The sequence below is a fragment of the Colletotrichum chrysophilum genome (genome assembly GCF_026319265.1).
Source record: "Colletotrichum chrysophilum strain AFK26 chromosome Unknown scaffold_120, whole genome shotgun sequence".
In the NCBI taxonomy this organism is placed as follows: Eukaryota; Fungi; Ascomycota; class Sordariomycetes; order Glomerellales; family Glomerellaceae; genus Colletotrichum; species Colletotrichum chrysophilum.
In genome coordinates this window covers 1-12,434 of record NW_026517407.1, presented here as the reverse complement: position 1 = coordinate 12,434, position 12,434 = coordinate 1, and the positions used below count along the sequence as shown (strand labels likewise).

At 50.8% G+C, this 12,434-nt stretch overlaps 2 protein-coding genes across 2 annotated transcripts; both read left to right on the top strand.

Annotated features, from left to right (window-relative positions):
- Positions 1-3,681: 3,681 nt before the first annotated feature.
- Positions 3,682-4,768, top strand: COL26b_010747 (uncharacterized protein; the record flags this gene model as incomplete). Its single annotated transcript, XM_053183435.1, has 2 exons — positions 3,682-4,063; positions 4,122-4,768. The coding sequence occupies 2 exons, from the start codon at positions 3,682-3,684 to the stop codon at positions 4,766-4,768; spliced, it is 1,029 nt and encodes a 342-aa protein (XP_053032586.1).
- A 954-nt stretch (positions 4,769-5,722) lies between these two features.
- On the top strand, positions 5,723-7,267 carry COL26b_010746 (uncharacterized protein; the record flags this gene model as incomplete). The annotated part of the gene is made up of 1 exon (XM_053183434.1): positions 5,723-7,267. One exon carries the CDS (start codon positions 5,723-5,725, stop codon positions 7,265-7,267), a length of 1,545 nt encoding a protein of 514 aa, XP_053032585.1.
- Between the last annotated feature and the right edge of the window lie 5,167 nt (positions 7,268-12,434).

The window sequence follows — 12,434 nt, the reverse complement described above, 5'->3', positions numbered from 1 at the left end:
ACTTTTGGAGCAGTGCAAGCATCCCGCTCACGTGGGAAACAATCAACAGAGTTTACCGAAGAGCCCGCCTGCTCCATCACGGGAGATGTTGCACTGGAAGTTAAAATTGTGGCATTCTGTCAAGTTCACTCGACTCAGTCGAATGCAGGTGATCGGTTGAGATCCGTGATGGACCTTTCACACGTTTGTTTCCCCGGGCCCGCTCCCCGAGATATTGACATATCCTCCGAAGGAGAGTTCCGCTGGACAACTCCGGAGCCCGGGCCACCGAAACACTTCGGCCGCGTTGCCCACCTTCCGTTGTGATCAACACAACGTTCGCCGAATCGGGATGCCAACTTTCCCACTCTGTCCCGGCAACAAGAGTTGGCTTATCTGTTCAGTTGACTCATGCTCCATGCCGCTGAGGGGAAAATACGTGGTGTTGGTGAATTTCCTGCATCAATGTGTTGAAGCGGCCCCAATCAACTCAACTCTGAGACTCAAGACTGATGTACCATTTCTCGGTGAGCTACTCACACTGCAATCGCGACCGCGTCATATGGGATTTTTTTGGTCAAGCTAACGTGCAGTATAGGTCATGAACGTTGCAATCGATTGAGCGTACCAAAAGTTGAAGTGAGGTTGAAGACCAATTGAGGTTGAAGCGCTACACTCTTCTCAAATGCAACCTCATCAGACGAACGCCCGCAGCCAAGGAACCCTGCAAGTCCAACTGTCGGTGCAAACTCAATCTAGGGTTTCCTTGGCATATATTCCGATCCCAAAGATCTGGGTTTAAGTTGCCATTGTTTCAAATTCGTAGTGGTGTGGTCGATCGGTAACTTTCTTCAACACACGACTCAATCACTGCTGAAGGTTCACTGGGGGGCCCATGCCAAGAGGTTAAGAGAAAACAACTAAAGTTCTTTGACGTGAAAAGAAGCAAAACAAAGGCTGATGGCATTTCTTGGCCGTCTTGGCATAGTAGATCGCATTAATGTCCGCTCGAACTATTTAAGAGATTGAGACATTGAACTTTTGGCTGTCAGCTACGCGAATGTTACTTTTGACGAAAGCGATACGCACCTGCTACCGTCCACCGCTGCGAAAGCAGTATCAAAGCTTCCATAGCCAATTGCAGAGTCGTGTCTGCGCCATCGGCAACATCGCCCTCGCGGACAAACCACTGGCACTCAGTTGCAATGTCGTAAAGCACTTGGATCACAAGTGGGCTCAGACTGTTGATGTCAATTGCCGCCTGCTGAATGACAAAGGTGGCGATCATTGGGCCGCGTGTTGAAATGATTTGCTTCAACCCGCGTATCGAAGCATTTTGCATGTCGCTTTCCTCTGGTAGTCTCTCCCCTCTGGCGCCGGGTTGGATGCATGCGTAGCCATGATACAAAGTCAGCCGTGCGACTGTACAGAGAGCTAGGTCGACAATCGCCGACCCGCCGTCCGTTGACTGAGAAAGGTGAGAATCGAGAGCGCCCAGCGTTGCCTCCAGCTGGAGTGCTTGATCCAGAGTTTCCTTCTGAATCACGGAGTCTTTTCGAGAGTTTCTATGCGCAAGCACTCGGCCGAGTATGTGGGAAGCCTGACAAGTTCGCGCAAAAGGGCCGATCTCCGAGTCGGTTGAGAAGCCTGTCGTGTAAAGCGGTTGGCTTGTTCCTATTGACCCGCGGAACCATTCCGTGTCCGATATAGGCAGTAATTCGCCTTGAACAGGCTCGGGGGTAGCAAGGGGAAATCCTGTGGGGCCAAGGTTTATGTAACTATCACGAGTTAGTTGCCTATAACTGTTTGTTTCTGCTCTGCGAAAATTCCAGGGCTCTGAATTTGTCCGATAAACATACCGCTCTAATATGGAAGTTGCCCACCATGTCCTTCGCTCCTCTTCCCAGTGAGTCCAAGTTGGAGGAATCTGGAAGAGTTGCGTGGCATTGTTACGATCATGCACCCCTCTCAAAAGGCCGAGCCGTGCAGCAAGACTAATCGTAAGGTAGGCGGTGGGACATATGCCGTGGCCAATCTCGTAGAGAGCTATGAGCACGAGAGACTGGAAAAGACGCATAGATGTTGGAATGATGACTTCCAACGCATTTGCAAATCTCCGAGCAGCTTGATAGACAGCTAATTCAGCAGCGGATTGATGCATATTATCAGCTGGGGTAGATCCCGATACAAGTTTCATGCAGAGCAGGAGTAGGGCCAATTCCGCCGTGACACCTGCTTCTAGGTCTTGCCTCACCTTCTTTCTACTGACGAATGGAAACCAGAGGTCAACAGAGCCGAAGTACGCTTCACAGATAGCCATCATGTTGGGACCAAGAAGCTCGGAGATGTACGGGGGCACTTCCGATGTGCAGCGCAAGGCGTCGTGAGAGATCGGCTGGAACAAGTCTGCATCGAGGAAGAATGCAGTCGGAAAGTTGGAAGCAGATGGAGCTACAAATGTTGAAACTTCAGACGCCGAGGTTGGTGTTGACATTGATGTGAACTGCATATCTTCCAAATCTTCCTGTGGCGAGCCATAGGCCTTGCGGCCGGCTGGGTACTGGCACTTCTTTCCGAGCCGAACGCACTTTAAGAAAGTATCATCAGCATCGACAATAGCTGATGAACCACTTCAAAGACATACTAGAGCACAGGAGGGAAGATCTTTCGGGCACTTCCTCTTGAGGCGCCTGAGCAGGCATAAACGTTAGGCGTTCGTGGATGGCTCATCTAGCAGCCTTGTGAAGACTTACCTGCATTGACGGCATGATTGAGGTGCCCGTTCCGTAGGGCCATCCGAGTGGACATTTGTCTCGGAAAGGGAAGATGACATAGTTGCGACAGGGGGAAAAGAGAAATTTACCGGCAGGCAGTATGGCTTGCCCTCCTGGGCTTAGGGATTGGAGTGAAGTGAAGGTGTGGTGCGAGGTCCGCTGCTACGTCCGCTCATGCTTTTGGCACCGCTTATGAGATAAATGAGACGAGCATCGGGCAAACTCTTCCGCTTCACGTCAAACGGCCACAGCGAATGCGGGATAATGAGAGAGCGAGCTTTGCGAAACCTCAGTCTGACATGCAGAAAAAGCGGCCGTCGCCGGGCCGCCAACCACGTGTGGCATCTTTATCGGCGCAACCTCAAAGCCGTTGTGTTTCCTCCACTATTTCCGTGTTGCCTGCTGCTGAAAAGCGCATTCGGTGGTGCCTGAATCGGACATAAGCTCAAAAGTCCCTCGAAGGATCGGGACTAGCGACGCCTCCCAGGCTCGTTCCGCTAAGCCCTGTCGATTGCCCTATCCAAGAAAGTTGGAGCGGACAATTGGGAGCTCCTGGGCGGACATTTCAGTACGCCTTTGGCTTGAGAAAAGCCGCTTTCCCCGCATTTTTGGGCGGAAATTGTGAGGGCATCGCGGCGACGTGGTATCAACGATAGCCATGAGCGGGCAATTGGGGATGCAGAATACGGAAAATTCAGCATGCATGACATGCAGTTGTTTAAAAATTCGAATGGAGTTAAGGGAAGGAAAAGGAAATCTCAAAGATATAAAAGAAGTCTGAATTCTCTGCATCGTGTCTTGAAAAACAGATCATCAACACACTCTTCACACATTCATACCAGCAAACTCCCCAGCAATCACAGTTTTCAAATCACTATAAAGCAATTGATGAAATCTTATATCAAGAGTCGCATCATAAATCTTTGACATGGACGCCTTCCACCCCTACGCTGATCTCTTCGCCAACCCCAAGGGCCCTGGAGATGCCCGCCCCACCGCACTTCAAGTCATTGAGGATAGCAAGCTCGGCAACGAATGGACGGGCCGGGTCGTCCTCATTACCGGAGGCACTTCCGGACTCGGTCTTGAGACTGCTCGAGCGCTCCACACTGCCGGGGCCGACGTCTACATCACGGCTCGAGACTCAGCGAAGGCCAAGGGTGTCGTTGAAGACATCACCAAGTCTTCCAAGGGTAACGGAAAGTTCGAGGCCATTGACATGGACTTGAGCTCCCTCGACTCTGTCAAGAACGCTGCGCAGGCTTTCTTGGACAGATCGACGAAGCTCAACGTGCTTATCAACAACGCTGGTAGGTTCCATTACTGAAAGTCACTATTGCCGTTGAGAAATACTAATTCTTTCCGCAGGCATCATGGCAGTCCCTGAGCCAACCAAGACCAAGGATGGCTTCGACGAACAATTCGGCGTCAACCATCTGGCCCACTTCACCTTTACCACATTGCTTCTCCCGATCCTCATCAACAGCAGCACACCTGAGTTCAACTCCCGCGTCGTAGCCATCACCTCCTCAGGACATAGGTTCTCTTGCATCAGATTTGACGACTACAACTTCACAAAGGGCGAGTACAACCCTTGGCTCGCATACGGCCAGTCCAAGACTGGCAACATTTGGATGTCCAACTACATCGACCGCGTCTACGGTCCCCGCGGAGTGCACTCCGTGAGCGTCCAGCCTGGAATCTGCACGACTCCTCTCCACGTGCACATCGACCCTGCGCAGGCTGAGACTTGGCAGTCAGACCCGGCGGTCGCAGCTGGCATTAAGACGCCGGAGCAGGGCGCCGCGACGCCTACTTGGGCTGCGATTGCTGACGTCTGGGAGGGCAAGGGCGGGAAGTATTTATTTGACGTCGCTCTGGGTGGTCCAGCAGCCGCTGAGACTGCAATGTCAATGGCTGATCACGGATATGGGCCCCATGCTTTTGATGAGGAGGGAGAGAATAAGCTATGGGAGCTTAGCTTGAAGCTTACTGGTGTCAAGCTAGAAGTTTAGATTTCCTTGGCATGCTTTGTATGATATAGAGGCTCTAGTTTTGTTTCATCTCTTGCGGGTTTCTTTGATAGACTGGTTTCCTATGTTCAATAGCAAAATACTACTCTATGTTATTCAACAGTTCCACTAAGAATAGGCTCGCGGACGAAAGCGCTCCTTTGACTTTCCACTGAGGTAGTACTGATTCCAACTTCCGCCGATGAAGGACATTCGAAACCCGAACTAGTCACCAAGTCATTAAGTTATTGTCAATTTCTTATTCATTTGTTGTGAAAATTCTCCGAGTTGTCGGTTGAAGTGTCTCAATTGCCGACGTAGCGTCACATTGGCGTAAAGTAGCGCAGAACAGCCGGTGGGATATGCATGAACGTACATTTTCACGCAGGCTTTCATAAATACATGCGCTTTTAATCAGAAATGAATGACTCTAGCACCAGTGTCCAATAAAAATAGCGCACGAAATATCCATGAGTTCATCACACCCAACAGTACTAAGCATTACTCGACTCGATATCTTACGAGGCACCTCGAACAGACAACAATCCAGTATCCACCCAACGTGCTTGCTTGAAGTGATTCGGAACCAAGACTGCTTGCGAACGATCATTTGTATTCGTCGGCCTCGGAAGCCAAAACTCGAGAAGATGCGAACCGGTCGGGTTGCTCGGCCTACGAAAGCACCGGAGTCTACGGATCAGTGCCCTTGCGGTAGTTGAATTGAGTTTGATTGCTAGACCGAGCCACTCGGGTTACCTTAGCTCAACTCTTGTGCGCGTGCAACCCGGTGGGAGACGTTTAAAATGCGGGGGATTCGCCGTTCAACACTGTTCTGATCTCTACTTCTTCTTCGCTTCATTTGGACCTCACATCATTGTTTGTCCAACGTCAATGTGTGGGATGATGTGGAGCACCCTGGCCCAACAAATGCGCCACACATTACTGTTAGGCTTCATAATGTCAGTACTGCTCGCAGTAGAAGGCGTTGCCTCCTCGACCGCTGGTGATGTTTGTTCGGCTCTTGCTGCGACGTTACCAGCCGAGGCGTTCCTGGCGCCGAACACAACCGGATACCAAGCTATCAAAGATAACTACTGGAGCCAAACTGCCGGCAGCCTGAGCCCGATTTGCATCACTCGTCCCAAAGACGCACAGCAGGTGGCATCCATCGTCAAGATACTGTCTTCCTCCGGCAAAGATGTCCGACTAGCCATCAAGAGCGGAGGTCATGGCTCATCGCCGGGTTGGTCAAACACCGACGGTGGCGTCCTTATCTCGCTTGACTTGATCAACGGGACCCAAAATGTGGCCGACAAAGGCCATGCTGTCGTGGGAACCGGTGCACGTTGGGTGGATGTGTACAAAACATTGGAAGCCGAGAAGGTGACAGTCATAGGGGGCCGGTTCTCAGCAATCGGTGTTGGCGGCCTTCTCGTCGGAGGCGGTCTCAGCTACTTCAGCGGGTTACACGGACTCGCATGCGACAACGTCCTCAACTATGAGGTTGTTCTTGCCGACGGAACTATCGCCAACGTCAATCAAACGTCCGAGCCTGACCTCTTCCGCGCACTCAAGGGCGGCGGTAACCAATTTGGCATTGTGACGCGCTTCACTCTCAAGACCTATCCTCTCGAGTCGCAGATATGGGGCGGCATTCTGTCCTTCTCCATCGACAAAGCTGAAGAGGTCTTCAACGCTACGCAGACCTTCAGTGCGAAGTACGACCCCAATTCACACATCTACCTCAGCATGGGAGGCGGCGCAAATCCACAGTTGTCCTTCCTCAACGTGTACGTCTTTTACAACGGCCCCTCTCCACCTGCTGGGGACACCAGCCCCTTCGCCCCTTTCTACGCGGCCAAGCCTATGGCAGACAGCACCACCGCACAGAGTTATTCGGCCCTCATTGCATCAAACAACAATGGAAATCTGCCTCTCAAGCGCTGGCTGATCGGTGGCCACACGTTCCCGAACCTTGAGGCGCCGCATGGGGGTAGCCTTTACCTCAAGCACTGGCAGAATTTCCGTGACAAAGCCAACGCCACGGCGGCCGGGGACGTAGGTCTGCTCTTCTCCATGGCACTCGTCCCAGTTCCCGCCCGCGTCATGAGCGCGGGCGAGAATGTGACGGGCGTCAAAAATGTGATGGGTCTCGAGCCAGACGCTGGCGACACTGCGTGGATCGACTACTCACTCGCATGGGGAGAGGCGAAAGACGACGCGAAGATGTTCGGGTTCGCCGAAGAAATGAGCAAGGAGGGTGATTCGATGGCGACGACCTTTGCCCCCGGCGTGCTCAGTTCGAATGCTGTTACTGGATCTGCAGCCGTCAAGAACGCAGACTTCTATCGGACGAACCCAAGGTACATGAACTATGCACTGCTGAATCAACCTGTGCAGGCGAGCTACGGCCAGGAGAGTCAAAAGTTCTTGCGGGATGTGCAGAAGCGATATGATCCAGCTGGTCTGTGGAGGCGGGACGGCGGGTTTCTATGGGATTGATGGAATTGCCTTGGTTAAAGCTGTTTACAAAGACCGTGTAGTAGATAACCATACTTAGAAATCGACGTTCTCAACCACTTCCCGACGTAGTATCTCTGCATCCTCAGGTAGAAGGAACCCTGACTTCACCTGTTCATTGATAGCACGTCCTGCAACTGATTGATAGTTTCCTACAGATCCATACAAGTTTCGAAGCTTCTTCTCACCAAACGGCCATTCAGAACCTATTTCAATCAGATTAAGTCGAGCGACTTTTTAGAAACGACCGTGCGAATGACTTACCCCAGTACCAATTTGGTCTCCCTTTCGGGGTCGCCGCGACGACTCTGGCAAGCGGCGCTTCCATGTGCACCGTCCGAACGCCCCCAACAGCATTGCCATGCTCATCCCGCAAGATTTCGTCGCTATCTTCAATTGTGTATATAGTCGAGCTTGGTGGCGGGGGAATGGCGACCTCACCAGTCCATTTCTCGATCATATCAAAGATAGCATGGTAAATGAAAGAATTCGCAAAGGTGCTCCAATTCGCACCGTGAAGTTCAGCAACAGACCAGCGCTCGAGCTCGCGATCAGACGCATATCTTGATTCCCTATGGGCCATGCCGGCCACTTCATACAGTCGGAATGCGTCGCTGTCAGGTCTCCGATGCTTCGTGCCTCTCATTTGCCCGCTTACTCCGCAAGGTAGTCTCACCGAGAGGAACTCTGCCTCGCCTAGGAGCTCAATGATCTTTGCGCCGGGGACATCAGGAAGGGCGCTGCCGCCTGACTGACAAGGAATGAACGCATCGAACGGCAGGTTCCCGTCGGGTAGACGCAAGTTAGAGGAATGAGTGATGAAGCGTCTGGTGAGCCCCCCGGTCTGTGATAGTCCGGTCAACACTACACGAGTAGCCGTCAAACCCAGGTCACCCGAGCGAAGTGCATGAGAGGCTTGGGTTATGATTCCGGGCGATTGTGTCGTTGCTGGCCACCATTGAGCTTTGAATGTGTCGTACGCATCTCGGAGCGACTCTTTGGTAGCAGACGCCACGAAAGGAATCATTTCCCGAAACTCGTCTGACAAGGGGCTCGGAACGAAGTGCATGTCCTTGTAACGCGAAGGATTTTCACGCTTGATGTTGCCGAGGGCCGAAGGAGCTTGAGGGTCGACCTCTAGCCAAGCATGGCCTCGGAAGCCGTCAGCGGTGCCAAAAACAGCAGGATTCAGGTAGCTTACCGTTACGCATCAACCAACGATTAATATGTCTCCAGATACTGGTTCCATCCCACAAGTGTGAAGTAAGCCGGTGAAGTCGGAGTTGCTTGCTGGGCAGCGGAGAAGCAGGCGGGTGCAGTACGACTCGCCAGCCGCAGTGCCGCTCATGAGATATTCGCGACTCGTATAGTTATACTCTCCGAGAAGATCCACATGGTATGGCTCAACAATAACGGCGTGAGAAGTCACCGTTTCGGGAAGAAACTTGATTTTCGGCAACCCAACGATGGCCTCAGCCACTGGCTGGTCAGTCTTAGTGGCCAACATGACGTGTCGGAGGAAGCTGAAAAGATCGCAGACCTGGCTGTTTGTCAGAGGGTTTCAAACCAGAAGCCAGTAGAGCTATCTGAATTATCTTATATGTCCTTCGGCGTATATGTCGCTATGCATCGCGTCTTGCCGCCGACAAGATCCCTTGACAGACGACTTATACAAGCGGCCGATAGTGTCACATGACACAAGTTCCGACATAGTCGGTCATCATCACAGCCAATGAATTAGACCCACCAGAGATTGCCGATTGAGTCGGACTCCGTTACCTCGGAGTCTCTACAGGTTAAAGTACCAGGGAAGACATTTCTTAAAGATGATCTCCCCAGACTGAATGGAAGGGCCGTTCGAATCTTGGCGTTCCCTAACAATCTTCTGTTGTTCAAGATGTCTGCCCATATCCACGACCATCAACCCCACGCAAAAGACAAGGATCAATCCGGCAGCCATGTCGAAATTGATATCGCAAATGGTCAATCTTCTAATATGAAGGTGTACGGAATCTCCGAGTTGACAAACATCACGGAAGAGGAGAACAAGCACGCGAAGAGAAAAATTGACCGGATCATGCTTCCCCTGATGGGTCTCTGCTACGTCTTTTCTGTACGCCCATTCTGGAGCATCTAATCCTGCGACAATGAGCTGATTTCGTCATGACAGTTTCTTGACAAGACGCTTCTCAATTACGCCTCCATCTTCGGAATAAAGGAGGCACTGAAGCTGGAAGGCACCGACTACAGCTGGCTGGGGAGGTTGGTGCTGTAAAGTCCTCGTAACTGGACGATCGCATTTGGCTTACATTGTTTCCAGCATCTTTTACATAAGTTACATGTTCGGATCCATGATGTGGTCCAAGATTGTGCATCGTTGGCCCCAGCATGTTGGCAAGTTCGTCTCCGACGCTGTGTGCATCTGGTCTATAATCGTTCTCTTGACCCGTAAGAATGATTCCCGATCTATCCTTTTTGGGTATATCATGTGCTGATGGTCAATGGAATACAGCTCTTTGCTTCAATTTGGCGGGAATCATGACTGTTCGGTTTTTCTTGGGTCTCATGGAGTCAATCATCGGGCCAGTCTTCGTCATCATCACTAGCAATTGGTGGACACGACCGGAGCAGGCATTCAGAACTGCATTTTGGTTGGGAGGCACACCAGTCAGTTGGAAACCATAAGTTTCAAGACACAAGGACTAATAATACAGGTCGGAAATTTCCTCGGAGGAATCTTGAGTTACGCCTTGGGCACAAGTCAGTTGCCCCTGCATCTGTACGGCATGCATCTAAGCTGACTGCTCGCTTCTAGTCCATGGGTCGATCGCAACATGGAAGATTTTCTTTCTCTTTTTTGGTTCCTTGAGCTTTGCATTTTCGCTTATTCTCATGTACTTCATGCCTGACCATCAAGCCAATGCAAGGTGGCTGAGTGAGAGGGAAAGGAAAGTAGCCATCGAGCGAGTAAGAGAAAACCAGACTGTCACATCTAACAACCAATGGAAGTGGGATCAATTTTGGGAGGCTCTGAGAGACCCGCAGACGGTGTTTTCTTTTGCCACAGCAATGTGAGTAGTCTCGGTGCACCTCTACTTATTGACTGGCGTCAAGTTGAGTTTCTGACACCCTCACGTTGCTTAGGGGAAACACCATGCCATCGACCTTTGCTAGCCAGGTAAGATCTCAAGCTCAATGACCCTCATTCTGGAATCCAAATTGACGTAACTTTCAGTTCTCCAGCCAGATTGTCAAAGGCTTTGGTTTCTCTACTATCGCTACAACAATGATTTCAACCTGCCCCGCAGCTGCCATCCAGCTTGGCTTCTTCCTCTTCTTTTCTTGGCTCGCGTCTCGTCGGAAGAACATTCGCCTTCTTCTGTCAATACTTGTTTCAGTGCCGCCTCTCATTGGGGCTTCTCTGCTCCACGCACTTCCAAACTCAGATAGAGCCGGCCGACTCGCGGGCTACTATCTCACTTACACGTAAGCCTAATCCTGGTATCGAAAGCGACGCTCAACTTAACTCGAACACAGACACAGCATGTCATTTACGCTCAATGCGGGTCTCATGGCATCAAACTACGCAGGTAACACGAAGAAGTCGACTGCGTCGGCAATTGTGTTTGCGGGTTGGGCTGCTGGTCTAATCGCAGGTCCTCGTAAGTAAGCCCGGGAGATTGAGAACAAGAACCCGATCAACTGATGATGCGACAGAATTCTTTTTGGAGAGCGAGGCTCCGATATACAACATGGCTTTCAAAATGTTGAGTGGGTGACCCATGCTTTTCGTTGACTTGAGCTCATCTCATCTGAACAAATTAGTGGTCTGCTACGCTCTCATGATCGTGGTGCCGATCTGCCAGATTTCCTGGTACAGACGTGAAAACTCACGGCGTCAGAAATGGGCTGAACAACAGAACTTTAGCGTCTTACCTGGAGCACGGCCTGATTTTACGGATAAGACGGACTTCGAGCAATCGGAGACCTTTAGGTATGCCATGTAGTGGCCCGTGGAAAATAGGTCAGTAGTACAGACAATCAATTATTCACTGCAAGATGCCACGTGATGTTACACGATGGTTTCGCTGATGAAGGACTCAATCCTTATTCGTACTGTTACGTCCCCTTAGCCATCATCCTCTGTAGCGTCCTAATCATGGTTCTTCACTTTGTTCCTACCATCTTTCCCACCGGTGTTGTTCTCGTCGATGGTATTTGACTATTCGCCTGGCGATGTGTACTCTAGTATCAGTCCAGATAGGAATCAACACTTATTGAAATTGTCTGCTCGCTCAGCAGAGCACACGCTGCATATACATTGACGACATATGGCCGAGTCTCGCTCAAAGTCAAAGTAGCAATAAAATCGATTAATGAACCATTGATAGTTTGACTTGGCTTGTCGTTTATCAAAAACAAGTTCTTCTAGTTAACTATAGACTCTCTGAGTGTCACGAGGACCGGCTACTCGCAAACGTATCAACCAGGATGACCCCGCTGATTAGCCACGGGACATAAGAGGCATAGCGCGTGCGGGCGGAGGTCATAGGAGCTATTAATACCGACCGTGTTCGCTCCCTGATTGTTCGTCACACATGATTCATCTTTTGGCAGCCGACAACAAGCGACCTACGAGGAACAACAAGTTCCTTGAAATTGATCAATGCCACAAAACACTGTTGCATCTGTATCTTGAGGACTCTGGGCCAAAAGAGTATCTCGATAATCGTTCTCTTTCATAGCTAGTGAAATAAGTCAAAGCACCCACTTTTCGACCACCCCTGCTTTTCGACCGCCATGAATTGACGCCATCGCAACCACCACCACTTTATTCAATTAATTATCAACTACCTCTTGAAGCCACAATAATGCAACTTTCGGCCTCACTGGGTAATTCAGATGCGCTGGATTCATCTGAATCATTTTCAACTTCGCCAGCCTCAATCTGGGCTTGCCGTATCTCTTTGATTGTCGCAAACTTCGTATTTGGGTCCAACTGAACAGTCTTCCTCTTCCTGCTAGCAGTGTTGGCAACCTTGGCCTCTAGAAGCTCTACCTTTTGCTGGGCGATAGCTAGGGCAAAGGAATGCTCTTGGAAGCCTTTTTCTACCTTCCTGAAGAGCTGGCGTTGTGTGGCGATGTTTTG